Source organism: Rattus rattus, chromosome 3 (genome assembly GCF_011064425.1).
Source record: "Rattus rattus isolate New Zealand chromosome 3, Rrattus_CSIRO_v1, whole genome shotgun sequence".
NCBI classification, from domain to species: domain Eukaryota; kingdom Metazoa; phylum Chordata; class Mammalia; order Rodentia; family Muridae; genus Rattus; species Rattus rattus.
The window spans coordinates 560,248-579,090 of NC_046156.1; the positions used below are offsets into that span (position 1 = coordinate 560,248).

The 18,843-nt window shown below is 40.5% G+C and overlaps 1 protein-coding gene and 1 pseudogene across 1 annotated transcript; both read right to left on the reverse strand.

Annotated features, from left to right (window-relative positions):
* Window positions 1-16,023, reverse strand: part of LOC116895197 — a 28,032-nt pseudogene extending 12,009 nt beyond the window's left edge.
* Window positions 16,024-16,218: 195 nt separating this feature from the next.
* On the reverse strand, window positions 16,219-18,383 carry LOC116896106 (loricrin-like). Its single transcript, XM_032897073.1, is given in 2 exon segments — window positions 16,219-17,132; window positions 17,135-18,383. Coding segments are annotated over 2 exon segments (1,464 nt in total). The 5' UTR covers window positions 17,939-18,383; the 3' UTR covers window positions 16,219-16,472.
* Between the last annotated feature and the right edge of the window lie 460 nt (window positions 18,384-18,843).

Below are 18,843 nucleotides of genomic sequence, written 5' to 3' on the forward strand. Positions count from 1 at the left end.
TGCCCAAGGAAAGTCCATGGTATATATATATATTCAGAAGAGGGTATTATGTGGATGACCTATAAAGAGTCGTGAATCTCAGGATTCTGCCCTCTTGAGTGTGTGAACTCCACTCCTGTTCTCAACTCTTTCTCTGCGTGTGCATGTGTGCATGCCTGTGCGTGTGTGTGTTTGCTTGCTTTTCGAAAACGGATTTTTCTTGGTAGCTCTGGATGACCTGGAACTTCCTCTATAGACCAGGCTCTCCTCAAAATCATAGAGAGCCACCTGCCCTTGCCTCCAAAGTGCTAGGATTAAAGGACATGCCACCACAGCCTTCTTTCCTTTCTCCTTCTTAATAGACTTTACTCAATAGACTTTTGTCAATTTCTAACCACATATTTCTTGTCCAGGTCTTTGCTCTTATGCATGTGATTCTGGAACTTTATGTTTCCCTGGGACGCAGATCTGTGGCTATAACAATACCATGTAGCCTTTATATTAAAGAAGGATGAATAGTTAAATTACTGTTTCTCTGCTTCTACAATCTTTCCCCTTATCTCAGAACCCCATCAAGCAAGTTGTAAGCTCTCTCATTTACTACTTAAAAATCCTTCTCAATTCCAACAGTTCAAATGCAATGTATTCCATAATTATCATAATTTTCTGTACTGAATACATGTTCTTGTATACATCCTGAATCATGGACTTCTCCCTTCCTCTTACTGGTCTGACATGAAGAGTATCAGATCTCCCTTCCCTATTCAATGTCCAATTCTTCTCAGAGGTTTCAAGTTTAAGGATCTGAAGAAGAACTCTTTAGCACAGATTTAACCTCAAATTTTAAGCAGTGGCAAGTCAATACCTCCACTGCGTGCCCCCCCACCACACACACACACCTCCGTTGTCAAATCCAAGGCTCATACAGGACTCAATCCAAATTACAAATACTTCCCAACAGATATCTTTGGCTACCTGTCTTATCCATTTTAGGAGCCATGCAACCAATCCTTCCCAATCTATCAGATGTCTGTACATACCAGATAAAACACTGATGACAAAGCAATGATTCCACCAAAATCTAGCTAAGTGAAGCAATGTATTTGATTTGCACTTGAGTTTCTTACCAGAGTATTGGTAAGAGGATACTTATAGAGTGACTCAAAGAAGGCTATATCTCTAAAAACCTTGCTCCAGGATGGGTGCCAATTCATTAAGGTTGCATTCTTGGAACTCTGTACACAATCCATTGGAAAGAGTCTCCCTTCTTCCAGCAATTGCATATATATATATATATTACACCTAGGATGTGGCCTTGTACCCTTCCTCCCTTCCTTCCTTCTTTGCTTTTTTCCTTGATTTCTTTTTGAGGTAAGATCTCTCTACATAACTCTGGCTGTCCTGGAACTCATTATGTAGATCAGGCTTGCCTCAAACTCACAGAATCTATCTGCCCCTGACTTCTAAGTGTTAGGAGTAAAGGTATGTGTTCTACCAGGCCCAGCTTCATTTTATAACTTTCTGAACTACTTCAGCCAGGCAAATGAATCCTAAGCTTTATAAGTTATCTTAAGTTTCTGAGTCTTATGAAGCTTGCTTTCATCTTTCGGAAGGTTTGAATTCAAAGAAAGTAACTAAACGAATACACCAAGATGCACTATAGGCAAACTGCCAAAATCAAGTACAAAAGGAAGCCTGAAGGCAATAAGAAAAAAGAAGCATAAAATTTTAGGCTTCTGATTTTTATTTTTTTTAATGAGAATGTTTCCGTAAGGTCATATACTTGAATATTTGTTTCATAATGAAATGGTTGGGAAGCACTAGAGGTCTGTCCTAGTTGAAAAAAAAGGGTGTCACTAATATGGGCTTTGAGGTTTCAAAATTCATGCCATTCCCAGTGTGTGTCTCATTCTGCTTCCTAGTCATAGAACAAGATGTAAACCATCAGCAGTTCCTGATGCCATTCTCCTGCAACACCATTGTGAACTCTAACCCTCTGAATTCATAAGCTCGAGATAAATAATTTCTAAGTTGCCTTGGACATGCTGTCTTAGAAAAGTAACTAAAGCAAAGCTAATCTCAGATTCTTCTACCAGGAGCATTAGAGACTCAGAAAAATAGCATAATATATTCAAAATATTAAGGCAGAAAACTTGTTAAACAAATAAACTTTACTTAGCAGTGCTGTCTTTCAAAGATATAAAAGAGATAAAAACTTTTCCAGGCAAACAAAGAAACAGTAACACCAAATCAAATGAAAACAAACCAAATGCTAATAAACACCATAAGTGGAAAAAGTTTATCAGCATAGAGCCTATCTGTTATATAAAGAATACTAATGGAAATGCTTCAGGTTGAAAGAAAATTATCCCAATTATTAACACAAATACAAAAAAAAAACAGTGAGCAATATCAATATTCCATTTTTAACAATGGATATAGCTAGATTAAAACAAATAATAATAAAAACACACAAGCTATAACTATACTTCAGAACAAATATACACAATAGCTATGTAGCGATTATATAATCCAACAGCAAGTATGAATTATTTTCAAATGCAAACAGCATGTTCTCTAGGAAAGTCAGATACTGGGCAGCAAACATGTCTTAAGAAACTTAAGAAGATGGAAATTATATCAAGTTATCTAAAACTAGAATCAGGAAAAGAAATTTTTGAAAATTTAAATATTAAGTTAAATTAACCATGTTCTTGAGTAACTAATAAGTCAAAGAAGAAACAAAAGTAGGAATAAAATAAATTAAACCTTACGGGATATACCAAAAACAGTTGAAGGGGGAAGTTTATAGTAAGAAATCCCTACATGCAAAAGAAGACTCTCCTACCCCACCCCCTAAAATACAACCTACATCAGGAATATCTCAAGGAATTAGAGAATGTGAATGAACTAAATCCAAGTCCTGGGATGACAGCCTTACTGCTCAATACTTCTAAACATTTAAGTACCATTAGTAAATTCTTCTTAAGCTTTTCTAAGAAAATTTTAGGCCTGAGAATACTGCCAAGTTTGTTATATGATTCAAATATTTTCCTAATATGAAGGCCAGATAAAAATTTTACAAAAAAAAAGGAAGAAAAAAAAGAGAAAAGAGAAGAAAATTATATTCCAACACACCCAATAAAGAAAATTACAAATCCATCAAACAAATGGTTTTAATCAGGAGCTTGCAGCTCAGTGAAAACAGCACTCATCATGACTAAGTGGAAGCTAGGACTATTCAATATACAAAACCACATGATTCCATTACTTGATATAGAACATTTATCCAACAAAAATTGACACGTTTTCTTAATTAAAACCTCCCATTAGAAACTTCAAGATGGCTCAGTAGGCAAAGGCCCTGGAAGCCAAGGCCAGCAACTTGAGTACAATCCCTGGGACCCATAGGATGAAAGGGGAGAACAATTCCCACAAGTTGTCCTTTGATCTCCACATACACAATGTTTTGGCTAGTTTTGTGTCAACTTGACACTAGCCGGAGTCATGAGAGAGGAAGGAGCCTCAGTTAAGGAAATGCCTCCACAGATCCGAGTGTAAGGCATTTTCTCAATTAGTGATTGTTGTGCGAGGGACCAGGTCATTGTAGGGGGTGCCATCCCTGGGCTGACGGCCCTGGGCTGTATAAGATAACAGAGTGAGCAACGAATAGGAAGCAAGCCAGTAAGCAGCACCCATCCGAGGCCTCTCCGTCTCCAGGCTTCTAATTGTTTGAGATCCTGTCTTGATCCCTTGGTGGAAGTAGAAAGCAAATAAACCCTTTCCTCCCCAACTTGCTTTCTGGAGATGATGTTTTGTCACAACAATAGAGACGCTAACTAAAACACACAGTGTCATGGGCTCATGCACCCTCTCTACAAGAACATAAAAAAGTAAGTTTATAAGCATAATAAAAATTTAAACTATCATTGGATACAGTGTGGAAGGAAAGCACTTCAACATAACAAATCCACATGTAACACATGTAACACAGTGCCATGTCACAGTGTGGGAAAGTTGGGAGCTTCTCTTAAAAGCAAGAGCAAAGTAAGGATAGCCTTTGCCATTTCTGCCTGACACTGTGCTCCAAGTCCTCATCGGAAAAGTTAGGCAAGGGGGCAAAAGAAAATAATTGGAAATACACAAACAGAAAAGGGACAAGATAAACATATTCATTTATGGTGAGCTGATGCTTGAAATATATCCAAGAACACAAAATGGTGAAAGGACAAATCTTTATATTAAATAATATTGGTATAACTGGGTATCCACATGTATAAGAATGAAAATGGAACCTCATTTCATATCACATATAAAATAAACTTCTAAATAAAAGACTTAAATATAACACATGAAACTATAAGAATACTAGAAAAACATGGAAAAAACATATGGCAGACACATAGATAAAATAAAATGAATTGTAATATATTTTTAAAGAAAGAAACTACACTAAGTTACCACTTTTCCCCAGCCAGAGAGCTATCAGTGAAAACAATAACAAAGTTGCTAAAGATACAGGGAAAGATGGAAGACTTACATGTTGCTCATTGAAAAGTAAATTAGTTTGATTACTATTATTATAGACTTCTTCCAATACCCAAGTTATAGTCTTAGTTTAGGTGCCCAGTAACAGTCAAGAGATGAATAGATTACAGGTGGGAAAAACCATCAGATATTAAGAGCACTTTCTGCTCTTGTAGTAGGCCCCAGTTCGCAGCACCTACATGGTGGCTCATAACCATCTGTAACTCAAGTTCCAGGAGATCTAGCACCTCATCTGACCTCTGTGGGCACCTAGCATATACATATGGTGCATGTACATACAAGTAAAACAATCGTATACATAAGTAAAGCCTTGGGTGTGTGTGTGTGATGAAACAGGTGATCATAAAATCGTGTATTTGTGGGGAGTGTAGCTAGCAGTGCAGATTACAATGCTGCACAAAATAATCCAACCCCAAAAAGATAAATATCAGATATTTTCTCATATCAGATATTTTATATACATATATATATAGACAGACATATATCTCACATGAAAGTTCAAGGAAGACTACTATATAGGAAGAACAACAGTGGGAAAGGACAGAAAAGGGGTATTTGAGGAGATTCATGTGGTTGACTATACCAGAGTACATGTTGTTGGGAATGAAAATGGCATGGTATTATGGCCTGTCGTGTTGAGGGCTCATCTTGTTGCAGACTCGTAAGGCAACCCTTCCTCCCTGCCCAGTCCTGCCCACTGTTTTCCCTCAGGAGCCTTCACCAGCTAAACTGCTCCACAGGGACTAACCACTGAGGGCCCAGTAACGGACCCGCTCTCCTCAGCTGGGATATGCCCAGTCTCCTACCTCAGTAACCTGTAGGACAGCAGACCATGTCAGGAAACTAGGGAATCTGAGAGGGTTCATAATCCCCAGCACTACCCAGGAACCCCACTGAGACAGTAGTCAGCTTCTTGCTCCCTGCCGAAGCCTGGAACACTTGTCACACTTCCCACAGAAGGAAATGTGACCTGTGTTCATGTAGCCCACAACAGAGTTCTCTATGTTAATGAGGTATCTAGAGGCTCTAAGGTTTCAGTCAATAAATTTCCCTTGCCGGACGTTCTTCCTTGCAAAATATATTTAATCTCTAGTCTACTGTGAAAAGTTGAAATGTAACTATTTTCCATGATGAACAGTCAATAAACAGTTTGGAATCAAGACTGTCTCTTTCATCAAAAATAGCTGTGGGGAGGATGGAGAAAGCCTTCAACTACTGAGCCTCTACCTAAGTCTCCCACAGAAGATCTCTTGGAGCTTCCAGAATACAGTCGCTAAGCTAAGGACTTTCTCTGATGAGCTAAGCAGGAGCTCCCATTTTCCCAGCCACTGGTTCATTATTGTCTTTGTCCTCAGCCAGTGGGGGCCCCCAGTTTTGTTTCAAACTCTTTGCAACTCAGAAGACTCTGGATGTCTAAGAGTTTGGGAGCACCTGACCCCTGCCTAATCGCAGGTTTGTAGTCCCTGACACTTTGTTCCCAACTTCTCTGCGTGATTTTCCAGAAGAAACTCCATGTCCTTCCATCCAGGAACCTCGGCTTTGGCTTCATACATACTGGGCTGTGTTTTCCCACCCCCTAATCAGTGTCTTGGTGCTTCTCTAAAGCCCAACACCTGGCGGTGCAGGATAAATAAAAGCAGTCTAGCTGCCTGCTTTTCACCTCTCCAGCAGTGCTTCCACACCCCAGCAGAACGCAGACCCACAGTAACCCTCATCAGTTACCTTATTCCATGTGTATCTAATAAGGGCCCTCCTCCATTTAGTCAAGCTCCATCCACTTCCTTGCTTTTAGTTACTTTCCCAGCCACCCCACGCCACATAGCCTGGCCACTAGACACAGTAAGGGGCCAGTATTTCAAACATGATTCTACCCACTTCACCACGATGAGACCGTTCATCATCTGTTCTTCTCCATGTGGTTCTCATAACAGACCACTTTCCTTAAGATCTGTTTTGTTGAGACTCCTAAAAGACACTCAGGCCACCACTCTGACTTGAAACTGAAGCCAGTTGTGTTGAAAATAGCAGAAGACACAACTATCAACCTAACTCAAGATGCCTACATGTCATTATACAAAAACAAACAAACAATTTAGCATATCTTCTACAAAATCATTAATCCCATAATGATGGCCATCAAGGAAAACCTAAAATCTAAGATATGCAACTCAAAGGAACAATTATAACGATGTTCAAAGAACACAAGGAGGACGTGAATGAGTAAAACATAAGGAAGCCATATATAAGTGAGGAATAAGCACAGAAACTGAACGACAAGAGAAAGACAAACTTCCAGCATTAAAATAAAATCCATTTAAGAAATATAAACACAAGAAGACCCAAGCTGAAATGAAGCAGGAAAGAAATTTTCAACTAGTGAAATAAAAAGCTCAATAGAAAATCTCACCAAGAAAATGGATCACAAGAGATTTTAGGGCTTGAAGAGCTGGTAGAACTGGATCATTCACTTACACAAACAATCCAAAAAGATACTTTGAAATGTTTTTAAAGCACAACTGAAACATGCAGAATCTTTGGGATACCAAGATCAAATCTATGCATTTTGATCACAGAAAGAAGAGAATAATTCTAGTCAATGGCACAAAAAAATGTTTTTCAGTAAAATCATAGAAGAAAATTTGCCAAAGTTTGAGAGAGATAACCTATGCATCTGAAAATAGACTACAAAACACCAAATAGGTAATACTAGAAAAGATATTTTCTACATTATTATACTCAAAATACTTATAAAATAATTATTTTAAATTATAAAATAATTTAAGTATTTTATAATGAAAGAATAATTAAGTGCAGAGAGAATAGCCAGGTCACATATAAAGGCATACCTATCAGAATAACAGTTGATTATTTGATTAGGAGGGCTTGGAAGGATTTATTTCAAGCTCTAAAACATAAAAACTGCCAGTCCAAAGTACAATACTTAGGAAAAATATGTCTTCTACGTGGAGCAAACATAAATGATATTTATTCTAAAAGCATACTAAAGAGATTTATGACCACTAGGACAGCTCTACAGAGGATACTTCAGAATGAAAAGAACAAAAAATATACCTACAAGGCCACAGAGGTGAAAAATCAACACTATTAGGACTAGTAACTGAAAGATGTCTAACAAAACACTAACTGAAAAATCATGTAAAATTTTGGAATTAATATTTATCTTTCAATAATAACTCTAAATATTAAGACTCTTAGTTCCCCAATAAAATTCATAGAGTGGCAGATTTGATTAGATAACAAGACTCATCTTTTTGCTGCCAAAAGAAATGCACCTCTGTTATCGAAGGCAGACACCAAAGTGATGTGAATGAATAGAAAAAAGACATTCCAAGTAACTGTAACTGGGAATCCACCAGGTGTAGCTCTTCTAATAACTGACAAAATAGGCTTCAAGTCAAAATTATTTAGAAGAAAAAAATTATTTCGAAGAGATAAAGAAGACTACTCCATATTACCTTAGGGAAGAATTCACCAAGAGGTTATTATAATTCTAAACATACATGTGTCAAATACAGGTCACTCAATCTTGTAAAACAAATAAATACTACTACATGTAAAGCCACAGATTAATCACAGCTCAATGATAGTGGGTGACTTTAATTTCTTACTCTCACTAGTATACTGGCCATCCAGACAAAACCAGAAAAATGATTAAGTTAAATGACATTATCAGTTAAATGGACATAGCAGAACCCTATAGATCATTTTGTGAAAATACTAAAACCTATACATTTCTTTGGTAGTGCATTGAACTTTCTCCCAAATAATAACAAATTAAGACACAAAGCAAATGTTAAGAAAATAAAAGGATATTGGAAACAATATTCTACATTATATCGTTTAACAGTGGCATAAAATAAGTTATGAACAGGAAAACAAAACTTCAAAAAGTATATAAAATTCTGGAGACTACAAACATATTACTAAATGATGAAGAAATTAACAGTGAACCATAAAATTTATGGAATCAAATCAAAATTAGATCAAAACAAAACAGAACATACTGAAATCTATTTGACACAATGAAAACAGTTTTTAATTGTTAAGTGCATAAATTAACTAGTATATCTAAAAGATACAAATAAATAACTTAATGACGTATGTTAAGGCCTTGTAAAAACAGGAAAAAGCCAACCTGCTCTCTTAGAGGCTAAAAATAATTTCGTATTGCTAGGACATAGGCTCAGATTGTATGAACTGGATCTAATTTCAAAGCCTTCTTGTAGTCTCACATTCATGGTATCAAAAAAATACTATACAAGCTGCCAAGGAAGGAAAACAATTAATAGTCCTACCTATCTCCAACACTTATAACCCGTAACAGTGAACAGCATAGCAAGCTATCCATACAGGTACAATAAGTGACATTCACACATTTGTGGTAACAACAGCTGTCTAATTGGGCTTAAGGCTCAGGGAAAACATGTGTGGTATTAAAAACCTAGCCAACTTCTAGGGGCTGGTGATGTCATGAGGTTTTTTGTTGTTGTTGTTGTTTTTGTTGGGGTTTTTTTTGTTTGTTTTTTGTTTTTGTTTTTGTTTTTTTGTCTTTTTTTCCGGAGCTGAGGACCGAACCCAGGGCCTTGCGCTTGCTAGGTAAGCGCCCTACCACTGAGCTAAATCCCCAACCCCATGTCACGAGTTTTTAAAAGAGAATCTATTACCAGATTGCCTAACCACACAATTCCTTACTATATTCTAAATTTTATCCATATACCCACAGATAATTGTAACTATCATCCTTCATCAAAGAAGCCTACCTTTACAACAAAGGGAACAAATTAAACTACAGATTTTTAACAAAAATGCCAGGAGTAAACATTGAGGAAAGTGCATCTTCAGCAAATTATTCTGGGGAATCTATATATCATCATGCTGAATAATGGAAATAGATCATTATCTTCCACTCTGAAAAAAATACTTTCAATGGATCACATACTTCAACATAACCTAATATTCACAAACTGCCAGAGGAAAAATCAGGGAATGTCATCATCTTTCACCTGCTATAACAGTCCTTCATAGTTCCTGCTTCATTTCAAGGTCTGTTTCATGGTCTTCTCGCTGGGCGAGAAGGGTGAAGATTAATGCTCCGTTTTGTGGAATGAGGGACTGTCCAGGTAGCCAACTGTCTTTACAAATTGGTTACATTTCAGAAGCTATGTATTGTGCTTCCTATATCTTCTGGTAATATTTACTTCACTCCCAGATTTCTGAATTGGTTGAAGACTAATTATACTCTCCTAATGAAAGTTCAAGGTGTTCAACATTAAGGGAGATGATATAGAAAGGATCCTGAGATACAAAATTGTAAACTATTTAAGTCAAGATAAATAGTAGAGTTTATCTAATTGACAAGCGAGATAGGCTGGATGTTAATTATATATCATACTCTGTAATTTACATAATTGTTATGGTTATACCCAATTTGTATCTGAGAGAAAGCCTTTTAAAATTTAGACAGGAAGGGTGGACAGGGACTGAGAGAAAGGGGAAGAAGAAGAGGAATTGCCATGACTCAGAGGCAGAGGTGTCAGATTTAAAAGCTGCAGGAAAAAACTGTCCAACAATGTAGGTGGAAAGTGAACATAGCCCTATGGGTGTGGCATCCCGGAAGGTAACAGAGTAGCAGAAATGAAAATATAGATTTTTAAAAAATGTTAAGGCAGGAATGATGGAAGGAAATATGTGCTAGCCTCAGGGAGCTTTAGAAATGCTCAGCCATTGAGCTAGTCAAGGCATATCAAAATTAGCTGGTGTGTGTGTGTGTGTGTGTGTGTGTGTGTGTGTGTGTGTGTGTGTGTTTCATTTGTGAATCCACAGTGCAGCAGCACGAGTCAAAGTGGTTTAACTAATTTACCCCTAAAGAACTGGCCATTTTCAAGGATATAAATAACAATAAATACTGATGTAGAGTAAGGGGAATTTTTTATATATCACTGCTCATAGGAGTATAAAGGAGTCCAACCACTTTAAAAAAATAATATGGTAATTAATAAAAACAACTAGAAATAGAACTCCCAGTGACCCAGAGATATCACTCTTGAACTTGTGCTGAAGGACTCTATATTCTAACAGAAAGATTAATGCTCATCTTCATTACTGCTATGTACACAATAGCTACAAAATGCAGTACACCTATATGTCCATCAACTGTAGAAAGACTAGTGAAAACTTGGTATAGACACACTTGGTATAGTACAATTTCATTCAGAACTAAAAAATAAAAAAATAAATAAAAACCAAAATATGAAAAGTTTAAGTAAAGTAATAAAAATAGGTGAAACTATACTGGATGAGGTAATGTTAGCATCTGAGAATTGTTGAAGGAAAACACCAGACTCAAATAGCATGCAAGGCAAATAATGTTTATTCTGCAGGAACAACCAGCACGTGGAATCAACCATTCATCAAAATAGGGACCAGGAGAGGAACTCAGAGGTTCCTTTTTATGCAGGGCTATGGGATTTTTCTAGAAGGGTTAGGTAATCTCTAACATGATTTGCTAGGTATGCGGCTGTTACATTAGTACAATTTCTGGTTGCTTGCTATATTAGTTTTACCTCTTTCTGTTAGGCCTTAGAGAAATTTTGGGATCTACCCCAATTCAGGGCTTTATCTCTTTAGACAAGATGTCCCAGTAACTGACTCAGGTCTGAGCTTGGCTTCCCACTCTGCCAAATGTTGATGCTACAGTTGACAAATAACCCATTGTCTGTGGCTCTCCTAAGGAGCTTGCCTGCTTCATTAGGAAATTTAATCTTAAGGCCTAACACAGCTCCCTGTTCTAAAATGGAGTGGATTAAGTCCTTTTAGTAGTAGAGGTCCACAAAGAGAAATGCAGCATGTTCTCGTTTATATGTGGATCCTATTTTTAGTTTTGCTTGTTTAACTTGATGTTCAAGTAAAAACTAGAAGACAGAAATAGTTGGGAGTTTTGGTTTGTTTGTTTGTTGGTTGGTTGGTTGGTTGGTTTAGTTGGTTGGTTTTGAGACAGGGTCTACATAGTCCTGGCTGACTTGGAACTTATTATATAGACCAGGCTGACCTTGAACTCACATTGCTCCATCTATTTGTGCCTCAAGTACTAGAACTAAAGTTGTAGGATGCCAGTTTAGAAAAGTGCTCTTGGTAGGAAGATAGATTAAGGGAATGGAGATTATACAATATAGATAAAATGAAAGTTGAAAGGTTTCATCTGCTGAGGTAGCAGTGGTATGATAGAGGAGAAAAAATGAAGGGTGTGTGAAGAATCTGTGTGATTTAGTATCCTACAACATAGTATTTTAAAGGGTTTTAAGGGGTTTTAAGGGACAGAATCTACATGTTTGAATACTGACGCTTCTAGAATCAGTGGTTATGAAACAAAGTTCCCAGGACTCTGTATGGAATAATTTCTTATGAGTTGTTGGTTAGGGAAACCTAAGAATTACCCAAATCCATACACATTATTGTAAAACGATATCTATATAACCCTATAAACCTCTCTCTCTCTCTCTCAGCATGTGTCTCTCTATCTCATGTGTGCAAATGTATATTCACAATACATATACTTATATGTATGTGTCGCATATACATGTGTGTACATATATGACCAAACCAGATCAGTCAGTCAACAGGGCCTTAAAGGAGGGAGTGAGGATTAGTAAAAGAAAAGACAATTAGACAACATTATAACATGACCTCTGCAAATGCTGAAGCAGATTTTATTTCCAGTCTGATTTTATACCATTCTAGGCACATGCAAAGAATAGAATCAGTTCTAAATTAAAGACAAAGTAGTCAAGGAACAAACAAGGCAAAGACAAAGTAGTCACAGAATAATCAAGGTATAAACATAGGTCCCATTATTACTGTATTCAGGGACTTATTGAGATGATCAAGACACAAAGAACACATTTCTCAACTGTATTGATCTTGAGCCTCATCCTAGCCCAATGTCAAATTCTTGTCTGAGCCTATTCCCTTACCCTAGTCCAATGTAAATATTCTTTCCAAATTCCTGGAAGCAGCCCCAAGAACTCACCACATATCCCCCTTTTTTGTTTCATAAAAAAGACTACATCTGTCTTAAGCTACTGTGACAAGAATGCCTTTCTTAACTGTAATTGAATATGCATTATCCAAAGCAATGCATTTTTGCCTTGGGTTAGTAATGCTTTGTGCAGAATCTTGCCTGTCATTGACTGTTAGCCTGTTAAATTAATGATACTGTCTGGGGATTAATTTTTAGTTTCAAGCCATGTATTTTGGCCACTAACATTTTGATGTTGTTAAAGGCAAGTTTTATCAAAATGGGTAGGAATAAAAGTATTTCCAGGACAAGAAGGGTCAACATGATCAAACTATATATGCCATTCTTAAAGCTTGACCAAGATGGAAATGCTGACCTTAAGCAACAAATAATTTTATAAGCAGTCTCTGCAGCATCAAAACTCAGTGGAGCGACATTCTTTAAATTCATAATATCAAAATTCGAAGTTAAAATATCTAGAGAGGTATTAGAATTATGCAAAATATTCTGCAAGTGTCTTTGAATTTTCTCCCAACTATAGTGGCAGTCATTGTAAATATTTGAGGTGACACAAATCCATTGGTATTTAGCGTGACACTTGAGGTTTCTTATTCTTAAACTCTGAATCTCCTCTCCAATAAATTGAGTAATATCATAAACAGCATCAATCCATTGTTCCAAACACCTATCTAAATCTTCTTTAGTACTCAGAGCACTAGTAACATTGTTTTGCTATATGATTGACAAAAGTGGCTGTCTTAGCTTCTTGTATCAAATAATTGAATTGCAGAAGCAATGTTGCTAGCTATTAATGTAATCAAAGATGATATAATGGCAATAAACAAGCTTTCCACCTTCTTGCCTCGCTTGAAGCCTGACTCACCTCTTCACATATATTTGTAAAAAATTTTTCAGAATACCAAGCTCCTGTCATACTCACAGGCAATTAAAACAAAAGCTGGTTGATAGAACACCATATCAGATATGCCCCCCTCTACACACACACCACATATACGGATATATATATATATATGTACACCTATATACATATATATACACATATATACATACACATATGTGTCCGTGTATTTCTTTGTCTGCACACTAGTACTAGATGATCAAATCTTATTGCTGAGGCTACAACCTACCTTAATTGGAAGAAATCGCAATGTAGAAATCAAGGAGCTAATAAGTTCCTATCTTCTTATTAGCTTTCATAGTGCTGGGAGATACTAAACAGGCTGCTAGGGGACAAAATATATCAGTGCTCTTACTCCATGAACCTCTCAGATTATAATATTAATTAATAAGACAAGATGTGCTACTTGTGTGACAGTAGCACAACTGTTATGGCAAAAGTAGCTGCCCTCTAGATTGGAGACCTGATCCAGAGGAGGGAATTCATACCTGGTATTAAAACTTGGTGGATAGGGAATCATAGTCTCTAAGACAATGGTCCTTAATTTTCCTAATGCTGTGACCCTTTAATATAGTTCCTTATATTGTGGTGACCACGAACAATGAAATAATTTTTGTTGCTACTTCATAACTGTAATTTTTCTACTATTTTGAATCATAATGTAAATACCTGTGTTTCCAGTGGTCTTGAGTAGCCCCTATGAAGGGGTCATTTGACCTCCAAAGGTTGAGAAACACTGCCCTATGGAAAATCTTACTAACATTTCTGATTTAAATTGATGTAGAATCAATTTGCCCTCTATAAATCTATGTTTATACACACACATAAACAAATGCTAATCTCAAATTCAATCAAAGAAGCCTCTTTGCACAGAACATTAGTAAGTGTAGAAATCCTTTGCTGCTTAAGATTCTGAAAATAAATGACAACTGAGCACTCAGTCCTAACCAAAACATTCCTCAAAGGCTCAGGGGACATTCTAAAAGAGGAAGTGGAATATAAGAGCCAGACACAGAGAAACCTCCAAAATATTATCTCCTATGCATGACACAGCCCTTGCAAACATGAGCTCACAACAACTATGGTTACCTGAGCTAGGCCTGTGCAAGACTGGTCCTGTCAATAGTTAGCCATGAATGGAGAGAGCCCCACCATTCACCATTATTGTCTATTGATAGATTCTGTGAAGTGGAGTCACTAGTTTCAATTGTGTATCCAGTGGGATACATCAGAATCCAAACCCATGGTCATACAGATGGCCCTGGTTAACTCTGTGGGTCACGAAACAAACAAGCAAAAATGATAAAACATGGTAAAGGGATTTTTTTTTAGGGTGGTGAGGATTGATAGAGGTTGGGAGAGTATAAGAAAGGATAGGGACGTGAATAATCAGAATGTATTATATGCACACATAACCCATGTTAAAGAACATCTAATCCATAAAAATATGGTGGTAGGACTACCATGTCACTGAGGTTGCTACTTGGTATGCACTCTCTGTCTCTGACACAAACAATGAAGGTAGTGATGACTCCATAAAGAGTAGTCAGGTGAAGTCCTTTTATTTCTATCATTAGCTAAATATATATAGGAAGGTACATTGGCTTTTTAATGTAGCACAATTAATTTGAGTAAGTCAGTAAGTTAGCATTTGCCTAAAGCTGATAAAAAAAAAAAACTGTCTGTAAAACAGGATCTCACATCCCTTTGAGCAAGCCTAGCTTTTTGCTTACTAATGAGTAGGCCTCATATGTGTCCAATGACCTCTGTGATACTGATGTTAAGCATCTTAAATATTTATGATGTACCTTCTCAAGTTGGACAAAAGCTACCCCTTCAGTCCTTCAAGAGGACTGTCTTCTAGTCCTGTAGATGTCCAGTAGAATGCCTCACTTGCTGTAGAGGCTCTTGATTATCTGATTTTGCTAACAGAATAACAAACCCAGACTTTCCCCTGGTTCAGTATCAGTATTTAGGAGAGCTGCACTGGTAGGAAGGTTATCAGGCTTATTCGAGAACTGGCAACCTGGAGACGACATCTCTATGTCTCTTTTATTTTTGCCTTAAAGCTCTACCATAGGTCATGCATAAGGATTCATGGAGAAAGAATGTGATCACAGTGTTCAGAAAGTTTACATGGACTTTTGTTGTTGTTGTTGTTGTTATTGTTGTTGTTGTTGCTGTTGTTGTTCAGAGGTGTTTAGTTTATCCTTCTTCTTTGGTCAGAACATGTCATTGGACTTGAGTCTCTGGTAGCTAAAGTAATCTGAAAAAAGGGTTCTTCTCTGCAAAAAGGAGGATCAGGAGGGGGCAGAAGAGCTACATGAGTGAAGGGAGAGAACAGTTTTAGGGGAACTTTTGATTTGTCTTTCTTTAGTCCTCCATCTACCGTAGCATTCCAGAACACAGCCACCGTGCTGCCAGAACTTACTTGTACAGTAAGCTCAGTAAGCCCTGCACTGCTAGAAACTGCCTGGGCAGACCCAACTTCAGAGAAGTGGAGAGTGTCTGGTGAAGAATTTTCTTTGTGTTTGGGAACCATCTCATGATTTTGAGCCACACACCAGACTGTTCATATCCTTGGTCATCATTTGCCCCGTTCCTTCAATCTACTCCCCCACCTTTGGATAGAACACTTGTTCAATGAATTTAAATATAAACAAATGAATGGGAAAAGCAAGAACAGAATAAAGTGAATACATTTACAGACTACAAAGACTACAGGACACTCAGAGAGTCCCATGAATTGCAAATTTATTGACTGAGTAGGCACTGGAATTGGGAGGTAGTCATTCAGAAACCAAGAGGAAAAATCGACAGAACAAGATACAACTTGAGCGACTCAAAGGCTTCTTCTTGGGGGTGAGGGTGAGGGGGTGAGCTTAAAATGGGGGATTTGGAAACCTCGGGCAATTTCATGAGAAAGTTAAGCCCATAGGCGCCCACGGAGAACTCTTCCAGCTCCGTTGTCTCCGCTGCAGCCCGGGGACTTTACTTGCACGGCCAGGTGGGCGCCTGCTTCTGCTGGGTCTGGTGGCAGACTGGCACACCCTTGCCACCTCCAGAGCCGCCCCCGGAGGAGCCGCCTCCGCAGCTGGAACCGCCGCCACCGCCTCCGGAGTAGCCGCCTCCGCAGCCACCGCCGCTGCCCCCGGAAGAGCCGCCGCCACAGCCACCGCCGCCTCCGGAGTAGCCTCCACCGCAGCCACCGCTGCCGCCGCCACCACCGCTAGAGTAGCAGCCGCTGCCGCCGCCGCCGCCGCCGCCGGAGGAGCCACCTCCGCAGCTACCACCTCCGCCTGAAGAGCCCCCTCCGTAGCTCTGCTGGGGAGCGCAGGAGGTCTGACTGGACTGCTGCGAGGAGTAATAGCCCCCGCCGCCACCAGAGGAGCCGCCGCCGCAGCTGCCACCGCCTCCACCGGAATAGCCGCCGCCGCTGCCGCCGCCGCAACTGGAGCCACCACCGGAGGACCCGCCTCCGCAGCTGGAGCCGCCGCCCCCGGAGTAGCCGCCACCGCAGCTGGAGCCTCCGCCCCCGGAGTAGCCGCCGCCTCCGGAGTAGCCGCCGCCGCAGCTGGAGCCACCGCTAGATCCGCCTCCGTAGCTCGGGCACTGATACTGTTGGGACGACCCGGAGGAGCCGCCGCCGCCGCACCGGAGGAGCCACCTCCGCAGCTGCTACCGCCGCCACCGGAGTATCCGCCGCCGCCGCAGCTGGATCCACCACCGCCTGAGTAGCCGCCGCCACTGCCGCCACTTCCACCGCCGCCGGAGTAGCCGCCTCCGCAGCTGGAGCCACCGCCGCCGCCGCCGCCGCCGCCGGAGTACTTGCCCCCTCCGGAACCGCCGCCGCAGCCACCGGAGCTGCCGCCTCCAGAGGAGCCTCCGCAGTAGGAGCCTCCGCCTCCTGATCCGCCTCCGCAGCTGGAGCCTCCGCCCCCGCCGGAGTAGCCGCCGCCGCAGCTGGAGCCGCCGCCGCCGCCACTGCCACCGGAGTACTTGACGCCCCCACCGGAGCCGCCACCGCCTCCACAGCTGGAGCCACCCCCAGAGTAGCCGCCGCCTCCACAGCTGGAGCCGCCGCCCCCGGAGTAGCCGCCACCGCAGCTGGAGCCGCCGCCGCCGCCCCCGGAGTAGCCGCCTCCACAGCTGGAGCCACCGCCGCCCCCGGAGTAGCCGCCGCCGCAGCTAGAGCCACCGCTGCTGCCACCAGAGTACTTGACGCCCCCACCGGAGCCGCCTCCGCCGCCGCAGCTGGAACCACCTCCATAGGAACCACCGCCTCCGCCTCCGCCTCCGCAGCCAGAGCCTCCTCCAGATGAGCCGCCTCCGCAGCTGGAGCCTCCACCGCTACCACCACCGCTATAGTAACCGCCGCCGCCGCCTCCTCCTCCACCAGAGGTCTTTCCACAACCCACGGGAGGACATGGAGTGGGCTGCTTTTTCTGGTGAGACATCTTGTTTAAGGAGAAGGGGAACCCTGGAAGAAGAGCAGAAGAGCAACATTGGACCAGCAGCAAGATTATGCTGCGAAGGAGGCAGATGCATTCAAGCCAACATCTTTCTGACTCCCAGCTTTGTGCTGACCAGGTGTCTGGACTCCATTCACGGACTGGATAGCTCTTCAAAAGTCCTGTTAATATTGCCTCCCTTTCTCCTCGACTCTGCCTTTCTCTGCTATGTGATTTGGAGGGCAGAGCATCCACATTCCCAACTGCTTTTTATCTTCCTTTAAGGAACACTCTATCTCTTAAGGGCACTCTCAAATCTCAACCCTGATTCTTTAAGTTCAGTAGAAAATTGCAAAAATTTCCACCTGGATTTTACCCATTCCCAGCACAACAAGAAAAGATTTGTTTGGATATTGGCTAACTGTGGGACACATTTTCTGCAAAAAGTCCTTAGTTTAAACTCTTAATCTGTTCTACTGAGGGGAGATTTGTTCTAAGGGCCAGTTATTAAACAAGACAGCTTTACTGTGGTCCTGTCTGCAAACAGATAGAAGAACTCGGAACTCTTTGGACCAGAACTTCTAACTAGAAGAGAGTAGACATCTTTTTGAGGATACTCAGGAGTCTAAATTTGGTAGAGAACTGTAGCTAGTAGGAAGTTGTAGCTCAGCATCTCACAAGTCATTTATCAGTCAAAACGTGTGCCCCCGTAAAGCAGAGCTTGGATTTTTGTGGCTTCTCAAATATCTCCCATCAGCACCATTCCATGACTTATTCTCCTTACTCTCTCGCCAATAGTGGATTCAGTCATGCCCTGCAGGTTCAAAAGGTTCATCCAGCCCATGGTGGCCTGCCACTGCAGCCCCACAGTGTTCTACCCCTCAGCCCCTGTGGTGCCAGAGAAGTAGGAG